General features: G+C 37.4%; 1 protein-coding gene across 4 annotated transcripts in view; it reads right to left on the bottom strand.

Annotated features, from left to right (window-relative positions):
- ERMP1 (endoplasmic reticulum metallopeptidase 1) overlaps positions 1-15,127 on the bottom strand; it is a 124,553-nt gene that overhangs the window by 2,762 nt on the left and 106,664 nt on the right. The window contains exon 15 of one of the 4 annotated variants that reach the window (XM_077148254.1): positions 14,917-15,051. In XM_077148254.1, the coding sequence (XP_077004369.1) occupies positions 14,917-15,051 (135 nt within the window). Of the gene's footprint in view, positions 1-554; positions 15,052-15,127 lie in introns of those variants that run through there. The other 3 variants (XM_077148253.1, XM_077148257.1, XM_077148255.1) reach the window with 3 other exon arrangements.

The raw sequence follows: 15,127 nt of genomic DNA, 5'->3' as shown, positions 1-15,127 counted from the left end.
TCTGGATTCATCTGGCACTCCTGAAAGCAGGGCACCAATAAGTTAACTATTACTACCTGTGAATTAGGCCATGAATGAATCTTTTTTCTTCTACAAAGTATTAGTTAATTGAAAACCAAAGAGAAGGCAACATTAAGGAGAAAAATCTGGCAAGTTTACAGAAAAGTCCTCTCTGGTAATTAATTTATTGTATACTTTAACTCTGCCTTGTTAAGTGTTTAAGCCATAATCTTAACCAATGGATTTAAAGACTTCATTTAATTATTTGAAGTTTACTAAATACATTTAAATTATTTGCTGATACCAAAACGAGATTTTTACGGTTAGATTTAATCTTTGCTTCTTAAAGTTGCTGCTACTTTTGTAACGTGTATTTCTTTTCCTGGGGATGTGTGTGTTTATATGTTCATATATGCAATAAACAGTGTTACATGAGCTTCTATTTATCTCATAGTTAACAGTAAAAACATGTATCAAATGCTATATAAAAATATTTTTTCATTTTATAGTTCTACCTCTTAGAATTTTCCTTAAGAAATAACTAGAAATCCTGGCAGATTTAAAATATTTATTTTTGTGCAGAATTATTTCAAATAGGAGCATTAAGAGTTGCCAGCATCCTAAATGCCTGACAATAGAAGATTCTAACAAATAACTGAAAAATATTCAGATTATAAAGAATTGTTAACAGTGGGAAAGGTTCACAATATAATGGGGAAAAAATGATACAAAATTACAAATACCATTTGCTCTCTACCAAGCAAAGAAAACTTTGTGTAGGAAACTAGAAGTCTCTAAGAGATGGCTCTGCAATGAACCTGTATCTCATGAGAAAAAACAACAGATACTTCCTAAAATAATGCCTATTCCTATTATTTTATTGCTGCTTTGAGTGGATCTCCTAAAAATTTTCATTTTAATTTCTAACTGGTTAAGCAGTAAATAAACATGTTGCTCACTGTTGAATTATTTCATCAGTTAGAATTCTTTTGGCTACAAGAAAACCCAATCCAAGCTACTTTAAGAAGGGCACACACAACTAAAAAGTCCGGGGGATAAGACTGTTAAATGTAACTACAACCTAATTTCTCCAACTCTTGCTTCCACTTCTTTCTGCAACAAACGTAGTGCAAGAAGACAGCAGGAACCCAGGTTCACCTCCCCCGACATAAAAATCCAGAGGTTCTCCTTCCCCAAAATACAAATAGAAATTCTATGCCTGATGTGCGCAAATGGCCACACGCCCATCCTGAGCCAGTCAAAGGAGGCAGGAAAAGGAAAAGGAATTAACTGATTATAACAACCTGGAATCACAGCCAAACTGTATGTACTATGGAGTTTGACATGGAGAAAAATGGAATATTACCTGGAGGTAAGTTTTGGCTGTGGGAGGAAACAGGCTGATTAACAATAATCTCTACATTTATCTGGCATCTCATCTCTTTAATGAACTCTTAATTTGGTTATTTCAATTGATTTCTTTGAGTAATATGTATTAAATATCATGTACAAATGGTAGTTTTGCTTCTTTGTTCCCCATTTATACTTATTTCATGTTACCATAGCATTATTATACAAACTTCTAAAACAATACTCAGTACTAGCAGGTTAACAGTTATATCCTGGATCATGATCATATTGTTTCAGTTTTCTCAGTTATATATAAAGGAAGCTGTGGGACTGACTGAGAGAAACATTTTCATTTAGCACTATAAGATTCTTAATCAGATATCCATGGATAGGGAGAACAGCTGTCATCCCAGCAAGGTTTAAGAACACTGGCTTTAGTCAAGATAGGCCTTCCATGCTGCTGCCGGGTTTGGGCTCCCCTTTACTAATGCCTCATTACAGGGTGATGTCAGCAAGATGGTGAAATAAGACACCCATGGCTAATAGCCCCACTTAAAAACAGAAAAACAAGCAGAATTCATCAGAATCAACTTTCCAAAACCTTGGGAGGACAATCAAAACTATAGAAAAACTCCAAGAATGCAGAATCAGAGAGTAAAAAAGAACTAAAAATATCAGGAGAGCCACAGGAAATACTGACTTGCCCAGGCCATTCCCCTTCCCTCAGTTTGTGAGACCCACAGTGGTGGCTTGGCAACCCACTTCCAACAGGGATATGACCTTCCTGAGGCCTGACTATTGGTGCACCTAAAGAAAACATTTGCTATCTTTGTACACTGGCCCCAACTAGCTCCCTGGAAGACACTCAGGATGCACATCTGGGTCCTCTACCCCACAATTTGCCGAGGCAGAGCAAGATTACAGGCAGGTGGAAAGCGGGATATCATCACTGAGTTGAGCCAGAGTTCAAGGGAAATTAAACGCCACACTCTTAAACAGAGAAAGGAATTAAAAGGGAAGTTAGGAAATACCTTGAGACAAAGGAAAGTAAAAACACCACATATCAAAACTTACAGGATACAAGGAAGGCAGTGCTCAGAAAGTTGTAGTTATAAATGCCCTACATTAAAAAAAAAATACAAATCAATGACATAACTTCACATCTAGAGGAAATAGAAAAGGAAAGGCAAACCGAACCTAAAGCTAGAAGAGAGAAAATAATATACACAGTGGACATAAATGAAATAGAAAACAATCAAGAGAATCAACAAAGCCAAAATTTCCTTTGTTGAAAAGATCAATAAAGTTGATACACCTTTATTTATGCAGGCTGACAAAGAAAAGAAGACACATATAACTAAAACCCAAAATGAAAATGGGGCTATCACTATTAATCTTGTAGAAATTAAAAGGATTACAAAATGCCAACAAATTGGCAAATTCCAAGAAACATACAACTTACCAAAATGACACACAAAAACATGGGTCAAAAGAGACCAACAACAAATAGATTAAATCAATGATCAAAAAGCTTCCACTAAAGAAAATCCCAGGACTAGATCATTTCACAGGTGACTTTTAATGAACATTCCAAGAATTGTCTTATTTAAACATTTACAAAAACTGAAGAGGAGGGAGCACTACCTAACTCATTCTGTGAGGACATCATCCTGCTACCAAAGCCAGAAAGATACCAGAAGAAAAGAAAACTACATATCAATAACTCTTAACAGTATAGAGCAAAATCCTCAATAAAACACCAGCAAAATAAATCAAAGAGCTTATTAAAAGGATCACACACCATAACCAAGCAGGATTTAGCCCAGGAAGACAGGACAGTTCAACTTTAGAAAATCATTAAAGTTATACACCACCATAATAGAACAGAGAAGGGGGGAAAAAAGACATGATCATGTGATTGGTGCAGAAAAGGGATTTGACAAAATCCAACACCCCTTCATGACTGATAAAAAATAACAATTGGAAACTTAGGAAAAGTAAACTTTAATGTGATAAAGGGCATATATGAAAATCTCACAGCTATTATGCTCAATTGTGAAAGACAGCTTTCCCTGTAAGACTAGGAACAAGACAAGGATGCCCACTGCCACCACTGTTATTCAACATTGTACTGGAAGTTGTGGCCACAGCAGTTAGGCAACAAAAAAGAAATAAAAGGTATCCAAATTGAAAAGGAAGAAGTAAAACTTTCTCAGTTTGTAAATGACATAATCCTATATACAGACAATCCTGAAAATCACAAAATCACTACTGCTAATAAATGAATCCAACTAAATGATAGAGTTACAGGATTAGCATGCAAAAATCAGTAGTGTTTCTATATATTAGTAATGAGCAATCTGAAGAGCAAATGAAGAGAAAATCCATTGGTAATAGCAAATAAAACATTGAGGAATAAATCTAACCAAGGATGTTAAGGATTTACACACCAAAAATTATAAAACATTGCTAAAAGAATTCAAAGACCTAAATAAATGGAAGGGCACTCAGCATTTGGAGATTGGAAGACTAAATATTAAGGTGTTAATTTTGCCCAAAGTAATTTGCGGATTCACTGCAATTCCAATTAAAATTCTAACAGTCTTATCAGGAATGGAAAAGACAATCACCAAATTCAAATGGAAGGAGTAAAAGGCCCCAAATAGCCAAGAGCATCTAGAAAAAGAACAACAAGGTTGAGGACTCACACTTCTTGATTTTAACTTATTTCAGGGCTACAGTAATCAAAGCAGCATGGTTTTGACACAAGGACAAACACACCTATGGAATGAGTTCAGAAAAAAACCTTCACTCACCTCTATGGCCAACTGATTTTTAGTAAGAGTGCCAAGTCCACTCAATGAGAAAAGAATAGTCTCTTCAGATGGTTCTGGTAAAACTGGATATCCATTTGCAAAAGAATGGAAGGGAACATCTACCTCACACCACATACAAATATTAACTCAAAATGAATCAAAGACTGAGATGAAATTAATTCACAGAGCCAGAAACTAGACTACAGTTTACTAGGGTTGAGGTGGAGATAGAGTAGGGCAGTTAATTCTTAAAAGGTGCATCCAAACCAGGTGAGGATGGTAGTACAATATTGTGAATGTAATTAACACCACTGCATTAAATATCTGAACCTGGTTAAAAAGGGAAATATATATGTTCTAGAATAAAACTTTAAAAAAATAGGACTGTACAACATAGTGAAACCTACTATATAACCCATGGACTATAGTAAATAGTATAATCACAATAAGATTTTTTATCAAATGGAACAAAGGTACCACACTAATGCAAAGTATCAATAGGGAAAACTACATGTGTCTGAAGCAGGGTTTATGGGAACTCTATTTTTTGCATGATTTTTCTGTAAACCTTAACTTCTCTTTTTAAAAAAACAATAAAACTCTCAACAAAGAAAAGTTCACGGCCAATGAAAAAGAGGTTTCCAGTCAGAGCACCTGGTTCAAAGTCAAAGACTGAGAAAGAAAAGTGCCAGGCAGGCAGAATGGAAAGGCAAGCATTACTGTAGTTGTAATCTAGGAATAGAAGAGTGAAGAGGAAGTTGCCAGAAGAGGCAGGAGCCAGATCAGGCAGGGCTTTAAAAAAAAAAAAAAAAGACAAGTCCAGAGCCAGAAGTCTTCACTAGTGAATTCTACCAAACATTCAAAGAAGAATTTCAATCAATCCTCAGACTTTTCCAGAAAATGAAGAGGGAACTCTTTCTAACTCGTTCTATGAGGCCAACATCACCCATCATGCTAAAGCCAGACACTACAAGTAATTACAGACCAATTTCCCATATAAAATATAGATGCAAAAAGACTCGACAAAATACTAGCAAATTATATGAAACAGTATTTTAAAACGATTGTACACCAATAACCAAATGGATTTATCTCAGGAATGCAAAGGTGGTTCAATAAAAGAAAATCAAAGAATATGCCATTTTTTAGTTTCCTAGGCTGCCCAAGCAAATACCATGAAATGGGTTGACTTAAACAATGGGTTCATAACCAAAAGAATGGATTCAATTTAAGAACATGTTGGCAGCACTCTTCTGAACATCAGAGTGGAAGGCCCACCCTCTCCAAACACCAGGGCAGACTCACTTGTTCCACACACCTGTCAGCTTCAATGGTTCTGCCCCAAAGTGATTTTTCCTTCAATTTGTCCCTTCTCTGTCCCTTTTAGTTCAGGCTGATGGTGGTTCAGTTCATAGATATTATGCAAAAACCTGCCAATTCTGCATGTAGCTCACAGGGATCCAAACCATCAGTGAAAAGAACTTTCCACACATCCTTACTGGATAAACTGCATTTCCAATCCTGTCCTGCATGGAAATTGCTGAATGGTTCCAGGTTCAATTAAACCTTCATAATCTTCACATGGAGCACCATTCTTTGGGGAGTCCACTTCCAGAGACTAAGAATTTTCCAAGCAATCAATTTTTTAGTTTCTTTGTGCCCAGAAATTCAGTTCTCAATTTATACCTTTTCTCTTGCATTTCACTATAAGCAGCAAAAAGAAACCAGGCTGCACTTTCCTCACTTAGCTTGGAAATCTCAACTAAATATCCAAGTTCATCACTTTCAAGTTCTGCCGTCCATCTGACATCAGAACTGTTTCACAAAGTTCTCTGCCACTTAAGGATCACCTTTCCTGCAGTTTCCAATGATACATTCATTGTTTCCATCTCACACTCCATTGGAAATACCTTTAGCGTCCCTATTTCTATCAAAGCAGTCTAAGCTTTTCCATCTAGCACCTCGCAATTCTTCCAGCATCTACCCATAACCCAACTCCAAAGCCGATTCCACATTTTGGGTATTTGCAATAGCACCATCCCTACTCCTTTGATAGCAAAATATGTTTTAGTGTCCTAGGCTGCCAAAGGCCACAGGAATGTATTAGATTTAAAAATTAGCAATTATGCTAATAAGTGCAAATATTGCCCATTATCTTACTTAAAAGAAGAAATACTGCTATCCTATTCAGTCCCTTTGTGAAAATCAGAAAAAGCGAACCCTTCCAAGCAGATAGAGCTCTGTTTCAGAGCAAGAGGAGGCTAGGCCAAGGTTCAACCCTCAACTCACTCCTTGGCTAGGTGCCTTTTTTACAACATACAAACTGCAGGCAAACCTGCTGAAATAGCACGTAACCTAGTGGTATGAAGATACACAAAGTAAATCTCATTTATAATAGAAATATGATTCATAACTCAGTGGTATGTGCAAAAGTATCCATTTTTTTTAAAATCTGAGGCTTTTTGAAGGTCTCTGGAAATAACCCCTGTAAAAGTCAAGAAATCACTGAAGGAAGAAAAGCATTGTTTCCATTTTAACTAAAATCAATTTTTGCTTCAGGTGTCTTGATTAAAGCCTCTCCCAAACACTTTTACACTCATCTCTAAAGCAGGGTTCCTCAACGTTATCACTATTGACACTTGGTATCAGAAAATTCATTGTTCTGGGGACTGTCCTCGGCATTTTAGGATGTTCAGCAACATCCGTGGCCACTACCCATTATATGCTAGTAGCACCCAGCCCCAGTGGTGATAAAAAAATATCCTTAGAAATTGCCAAATGCCTCTAGAGGCGGGAGGCAAAATGGCCCCCAGTTGAGAAACAGTACTCTCAAGAACCTGGTTGTCACCATCAAATACCTGCTAGGCAATCTTTATTTTCTTGAATATAGTAAGATTATATACAAACTGCCTCTGATGGTACAGTGTCTATTTAGGTCTGCCTCTCTTACAGGTAAGATTCAGTGCCTGATTTATGACTATTTTTTAATTGAATGTATTATTTAAGGCTTTTTTAGTTGCATTTCATAGAAACCCTCTTCAAATTGATACAAAAAATTACTTTATCCCAAGGATATTTCATAGAACTCAAGGTAAGGATTATCATAGGCTTCAAGAATGGCTGACACCAGGAACTCCAACAGTAACTGGACATTTGTGCTACGCTTCATTCTTCTCCTTTCTCTCTGCAGATTACTTCCTCTGTGTCTTGGTGCCAAAAAAGTAGAAAATTTGGCTACCAACAGATCCCAGGTTATACTATTACAGTTCACTTACCAAAAGAGACTTGTTCTCTTCCCTAGCTCCAAATCCAGGATTCCTAGCAAAGTATCTCACTGAGCCAGATTAGGTCTGTGCCCAACCCCAGTATAAACAACTGTTGCCAACAGGCAGGGTCACACTTCAAAACCTTAGATATTTCCATAACAGACATGTTGATGGAATGGAACAATTCTTAGAGAGTGGTGGGCACCAAGCATTCCAGAGAATCCATTTTAGCTCATGATCGTTGTTAACACAACGACCACAGCTGCCTGTAAAACTTTTTTTAAATACTCTTTGTGAAGGTAGGCAAAAATAGAAAGCATGCTCCAAATAAGAATATTTTAAGTGATGTAATATAAAATACATTTTTTATAAGTGGCTAATAGAGTCACAAAGTTGTGCAATCATCACTTGGCCTAATTCCAGAATATTTTCATCTCCCAAAAACAAACCATGTACTCATTAGCAATCCCATTGCACCTTTATTCCCTCTTCCCCCCACCACATCCCAGCCTCTGGCAAGCATTAATCTACTCTTCCTCTATGGATTTGCCTCTTCAGGACATTTATATAAATACAACTATATAATACATATGCCATTTTTTGTCAGGCTTCTTCAACTTAGCATAATATTTTAAAGGTCAGCCACTTGCAATGTATGTATTTCATTTATTTTTATGGCTAAATAATAGTGCACTGTATATAGCTAGACCACATTTTTGTCTATCCATTTTCCAGTTCATAGATATGTGGATTGTTTCCACTTTCTTACTATTATGAATGCCTCTATGAACACTCCTGCAGCTTCTGTGTGGACATATGTCTTCAGTTCTCTCTGGGAGTGGAACAGCTGGATCATCTGGTAACTATTTAATTCTGTGAGGAAATGCCAAACCTGCAAAGTGGCTGCATCATTTTTACATTGCCAACAGCAACGTATGAAGGCTCCGATATCTTCACAACTTCATCAACATTATTTACTGTCCATCTTCTTGATTACAGCCATCCAAATGGGTATGAAGTGGTATCTTGCTATTGTTTTGATTCACATTTTCCTGATGACTAATGTTGCTGCACACTATTTTATATGCTTATTGGCCATTTGTATATCTTTTTAAAAAGCTGTTCAGATCCTTGCCCATTTCTTAATTGGGTTGCCTTTTTATTGTTGACTTATAAGAGTTCTTTACATATTCTGCATACTAGACCCTTATCAGATACGTGATCTGAAAATATTTTCTCATTGTGAGCTTGTCATTCATTTTCTTGACTTGTCTTTTGAAGTACAAAGTTTTTAATTTTGATGAAGTCCAATTTATTTTTTCTTTTGTGACTTGTGCTATCTAATAAACCAAGGTCATCAATGTATATACCTGTATATTCTCCTGAGAGTATTATACTTTTAGCTCTTACATTTAGGTCTTTGATCATAGAGTTAATTTTTGTATATGGTGTAAGGATCCAGCTTCATTCATTTGCATGTGTATATCCAGTTGTTTCAGCACCATTTGTTGAAAAAAAAACTATTCGTCTCCCCATTAAATTGTCTTGGCACTCTTGTCAAAGATCAATTGACCATAGATATACAGGTTTTATTCTGGACTCTTAATTATATTCCACTGTTCTATATGTCTGTTGTTATGCCAGTACCACACATTCCTGACTACTATTGCTTTGAACCAAGTTTTGCAAGTGCAAATCCTCCAATTTTGTTTTTTCAAGATTGTTTTGGTTATTTTCAGTCCCCTTGCATTTTCATGTGAATTTTAGGATCAGGATTAGTTTCTGCCCAAAAAAGCAGCTGATATTCTGATAGGGATTGCCCTGAATTTGTAGATCAATATGAATATTCCCATCTTAATATTTAGTCTTCCAATTCACCCACATGGGATATCTTATTTAGGTCTTCTTTAATCTTTCAACAATGTTTTGTGTTTTCAGTGTACAAGTCTTCCACTGCTTTTATTAAAATTTCTAAGTTTTACTCTTTTTGATGCTATCTTAAGTGGAATTCTAATTTATTTCAGATTTCCATTGCACATATATAAAAATACAATTGGTTTTTTTTAAAGGAGTTTTGAGGTAAATTCACATACAATAAATGAATCTAAAGGATGCAATATCTTCTAGTATATTCACACAGTTGTGCCTTTATCACCACAATCAATTCTATAACATTCAAGAAATACAATCTCATGTTTCATCCTCTGGTCTTCCTTCTAATGGCATACACAACCTTAAACTTTCCCTTTCAACTACAATCACACCCACACATCATCACTATTAATTATACCATAATGTGCTAACATCACCTCTATCCATTTCTAAACAGTTACAATCAACCTTATCAACCTTGTCAATCATTTCCTTGAGACCCACTCAGTTTTTCCCATTCTTTTCTCTGTTCTTTTGTACAGTCAAATTCAGACACTGTCTTCTAGCTCATCAATCTGTTTTTCTGCCTCTTCAAATCTGCTGTTGTGTGCTTCTAAGATACATATTTTTTAATCTATTCTGCCTTTCATCCCTATAAGATCTGTTATTTTTCTTTGCATGCCTTGAAATTCTTCTTTATGTTCACCCAGTGTCTTCTTAATATCCTTTATCTCTTTACCCATTTCAATGAATTGGTTTAGGAGATTTTTTTGTTTGAACATCTGTTCTAATTTGCTGGCTGCTGGAATGCAATATACCAGAAACAGAATGGCTTTTAAAAGGGGAATTTAATAAGTTGCTAGTTTATAGTTCTAAGGCTGAGAAAATGTCCCAATTAAAGCAAGGCTATAAAAATGTCCAAATCAAGGCACCAAAAAGAGGTTACCTTCACTCAAGAAAGGCCGATGAAGTTCAAGGTTTCTCAATTGAAAAGGCACATGGCATACATGGCGACATCTGCTAGCTTCCTCTCCAGGCCTCTCGCTTCACGAAGCTCCTACAGGAACATTCTCCTTCATTTCCAAAGTTCACTGGCTGGTGGACTGTGTCATTCTTCAAAATGCTCCCTCTTTTAAAGGATTCCGGTATACTAATCAAGTCCCACCTGGAATGGGTAGAGTCACATCTCCATCTAATCAAAAGTTAAAACCCACAATTGGGCAAGCCACATCTCCATGTAGATAATCTAATCAAATTCCCAACCTACAGTAATGAATAGAGATTAGAAGAAATGGTTGCTTCCATGACACTGGATTATGATTAGAACATGGCTTTTCTAGGGTACATACATCTTTTCAAACCAGCACAAAATCTTTGATTAGTTGTCCCAGTTTCTGTATCTCCTTTAACTTTCTGATTTGCTCCTTTGGGCCATATCTCCCTGTTTCTTAATATGTCTGATATTATGCTAATGTCTGGGCATTGGATTATCTTGGCGAGTTTACTCAGAAAGTTGGATGCTCTTTCTTGTCAAAACCTGCCCAGCAGATGGCTTGCTTCACCCAAAAGCCTTTTAGACATTTTCCCAGAGGTGCACTTTCCTCACCAACAGATGGCACACTTTGGCAACCTCAAATCAGCCCTCAGAAGGGAGCTTATTCTTAGCTGTCAGCTCCAGATAATAGTGTAGCAGCAAGGGGCATGGTGAGTTGAGTCCATCAAACCCTGCAGATCAAATTCACCAGCCAAAATGTCAAACAGTACTAGACTGAATTCTGCTCTGTTCTTGGGGGTGGACGTCCACTGCCCTTTCAGTCTACCCATCCACCAGGAATCAGCAATCTCAAAACTTTCTGCCCAGAGACTGGGGGATGGACCCCTAGAGCCAGAGCTGAGGGAGGGTTACTCACGATCTCTCACCACCAGTGCCTCCATCTGTTCATCCTGTACTTTCCTGGGTGTTGCACAGCATTACCCCCAATCTCCAGAGTGCCAGCACCTTTGCTCCAGGTGTTGCCTAATTGTTTTTCTGGGAGGTAAGTGAGCAAAGCCTCTCCCTAATCGGTCATGTTGGATCCTCAACCTACAATTGGTTTTTGTATACTAGTATTGTACCCTGCAACACTGCCAAACTAACTTATTAGCTAAATAATTCTTTATGGGTTTCTTAGGATTTTTCTATATTCAAGATCGTATCACCTGTGACTAGAGATAGTTTTAATTCTTTTCCCATCTAGATGTCATTTCTTTCCTTTTCTTGCCTAGTTGCCCTGGATCGACCCTCCAGTAGTGCTGAACAGAAGTGAGAGCTGACGCCATTATCTTGTTCCTGATCTCAGGGAAAGAACATCCAGTCTTTCACCATTAAGTACATCAGCTATAGGTTTTTTGTATACATACTTTCTCAGGCCAAGGAAGTTTAATCATGAAAGGATGATGCCAAGAATTTTTGTTTGCATCTATTAAAATGATCATATATGTTGCTGCCCTTCATTCTACTGATACCGTGTATTACACTGATTTTCAGATGTTAAAGCACCCTTGCACTACTGAGGTAAATCCCACCACCACCACTGCCACCAATAAAAGAACATTCTTCTTTATTAGCCCTTCAGTGATTTTGCCAATGGAGGTGAAATTAAAATTTCTGAATTTGTGGAAGCTCAACATTTACCACAAATAGGTCACTGAAGTAAACTAACATTTGCATCTTGAGTTCTTTACTCATATCACCCATTAAAGTAACAAATTATATCTACATGAACCACTGAGGTCTTTTAAGTACCAATGGGGAGGGAGGTGCAGGGAGAGGTTTTGAAAGGCTCTGTGGACCTGAAATAATAACCTTGGGGATATATATGGTCCCACAGAGGAATGAATCTGCTTGACTGTTAAAAGATACCAACCAGTATGTTAAAAGTTTATTTCAGTAACATTATAAGGCAACAATTATCTTCAACAAGTCAACAAACCAGTGAGAAGAAATTGACAAACATAATCATTCTTTCTGCAGCTCAGGCTTCCTGAGGCAGCAGACGAGCTTGTGAGCCCCTCAGTGGCAGCATCTTAAGGAATCTTATTACGCTAATTTACATTTGCTAAACTGTGGAAACAGATATTCTTCATATAACTATCATTGTTAATAGAGACAACAATGTAAATCTTCAGAATTACTTAAAAATCACAATTTTAGACACTTGCCTTGAAAGATGCAGTACTGTGCTACATACAGTTAAATGCTATAGAAAATAATGCATTTGTTAGGGAGTTGTTAGTTTGAGAAAACCCTTTCAGAATGAGTTATTCAAATGATCAGAGACCCTTTAAAAAAAAAAACAAAAGGCGGCTAATTTCTTTCATCTCAGAGGCTACTGATCTGATAGAACAGTGTACTTATTAACAGAGCCATGAATTTAATTCATGTGTTTCATTACTTGACCATTTCTGGCATTAAACAGTCTCCCAGAATATTAAGCCCTGAAACTAGACAGCATCTTGTTAACGACCTTACACAATATCTAAGCTCCTCAATGCTAAAGAAAACCAAAACAAAGAGAATAGTTTACATGAGAAAATATCCCAACAAAAAGAAAACCATGATTATTACTGAAAAGACCTTAGCAAAGGAAGAAATCACAGCGAACAATGTTTTCCATACAACATCCTCAATACTTGAGATTCTGCTTTTTTCTATAAACCGTTTGTAGTAATCTATTTCAGATTAAGCAAAGCAATAGAAAATATGCCCATATTTTGAAATTCATTGTTTAGATATGACTGTTACTTTTTCCTCCAAAACTGTGATTTTACAAATGCAATAAAGCAAACTATATATCAAGTGACAAATTTAAAAATTATCTGGCCCGACTGATATGGCAGAAGCCAAATTCTTGAGGCATTTGAGATTGGGAATAATTGGTTTCTAGGAAATCCAAAGAATGCAATGGCTCCATTATGCAACGAGTTGATACACATTATGGCCAGCAACTCGGTACTGGCCCTCTGGTCTCCCTTTGGTCCAGTCAGTTTTTAAGGAGTCAAATTAGGCAGGCAATATAAGGAGCATGATTAAGAAAGCACATTATACACACTACAAGCAGTTTCAGAAAAGTTTTTGTCCTGAAACACAAACTTCCTATGGTCCTGCTGTTCAAGCAATGCCCCTTCTCCAGGAAGCTTTCTTCATTCCCTCTATCACCCAAGAGAAGCCAAGACCACTTTTTTTTTTTTTTAAACACTATGGCTTTACTCTTTTTTTTGGCTTATTCCTGCTAAACCCAAAATATATCCAACTTTTCACATTTTTTTTTAATGGGAGAAAACAAAACTTAGCAGAGTTTACCATTGATCTCACCAAACCCTTTCAAGCTGGAGCCAAGGAGCATGGGAGGATCTGAACACCACCAACAGCTTAGATACAGTGGTTTCATTCCAACAAGCCACATCTTCAAGTCTCAAGAAAACCAGCCCCACAAGAAATTAATCTATTCAACTGACCAGAGAACACAAAAATAAGAGCCTACTGCATCAGTAAAACTTTGTCCTAAAGAATTAGTCTCGAGTAACAGAAGACTCCTGTGAAACAAAGGACAGAGAATAAATATTTATAAAATACCCAACCAATCCCCATCCCCTCACCCCACCTCCCATTCTCCTCCCTCCCCAGAACAGCCACCATGGTAGGCAGCTCAGTTCTGCCTGAAGGACGTTAAGGTCGTGTACTTGTACCACCTACTCAAGTCTCCCTGGCACAAACAATAGTCTGAACATAAAGAGCCTATGGAAGGAAACCCAGAAGAAAATGTAAAGGGACAAATGCTCCATTTCTCACACTGGCAAGAAAGGGGGAACAGAGGTGTTTCAGAGGGAAACAAGGCATTGAGAACAATCTCAAGAAAGCAGCAGCACTGGGTCTCAGTGACCACTTGTCGGAAGCACAGTGAGTCACTGCCTGGCCCTGGGCTCCCCATCACAGGGGTTCTGGGCTTCAGTACAAAGACACACAGCACATTCTAGAAGGGGCCTGAAGAAGCACAGCTATCAGCACAGGCTGAGGCCTCTAAGGCCTAATGGTTCTTACCCATTCCTAATTACATTCACTTTCCAATGACCTGCAGAGTTAGGTCTTGAGGGGAATCATTACCCCAGTGAATGATATTTTCTGACTTCTTACTGATATAATGAACGGTCTTGGGCTTTACTTAGAAATGAAATTTTCTCACTAACAATGGTCTAAGAGTACCTTCTATATCTTTCATGATCCTGAGGAGACAATTATTAAAGTGGTTCATTGGCTTTTGTCCTTAAGGTCATATAAAATGACATACATGTATAGTGGCAATATCCACATGTGCTTAAGTGCCAGAATACTGGCATGTTCAAGTGTCAAAAAACCATGCATCATGGCCCCACAGCATAACCCTTACCATGTTTGGCCCTCAACAGTGTTAACCCACAAAGTTCTTTGAATACATGCTCATTAAAATTCACTGACTTAGGTCACAAACAGCCACAAAATACATGGAGAAACCATGTCACATGTAGTACTCCACTAGGCATGTTCTTAGAACTCATCCATAAGATTAAAACACAAAGAGATTGTAGGTGCACACCCAGGCAGAGGGAAATGTCCAATCTGGGAACTTCTCCTTCAGAACATCCAGCTGGGAGGATCTCTTGTCTTTCCCAGAGAGATAGTGGGCAGCTATGGCCACAGTGACCATTCCTTCAGGCTGTTCTTCTGAGACCTAGCAGAAAAAAAACAGTTAGTTCTGTACTTCCCTAAAGACAGAATGCTGAACCAAAGACTCTTGCTAAAAGTCA

This window comes from Tamandua tetradactyla, chromosome 2 (genome assembly GCF_023851605.1).
Source record: "Tamandua tetradactyla isolate mTamTet1 chromosome 2, mTamTet1.pri, whole genome shotgun sequence".
Taxonomy (NCBI): domain Eukaryota; kingdom Metazoa; phylum Chordata; class Mammalia; order Pilosa; family Myrmecophagidae; genus Tamandua; species Tamandua tetradactyla.
Note: the sequence above shows the minus strand (reverse complement) of the source record. Positions and strands in the feature narration are given on the sequence as shown.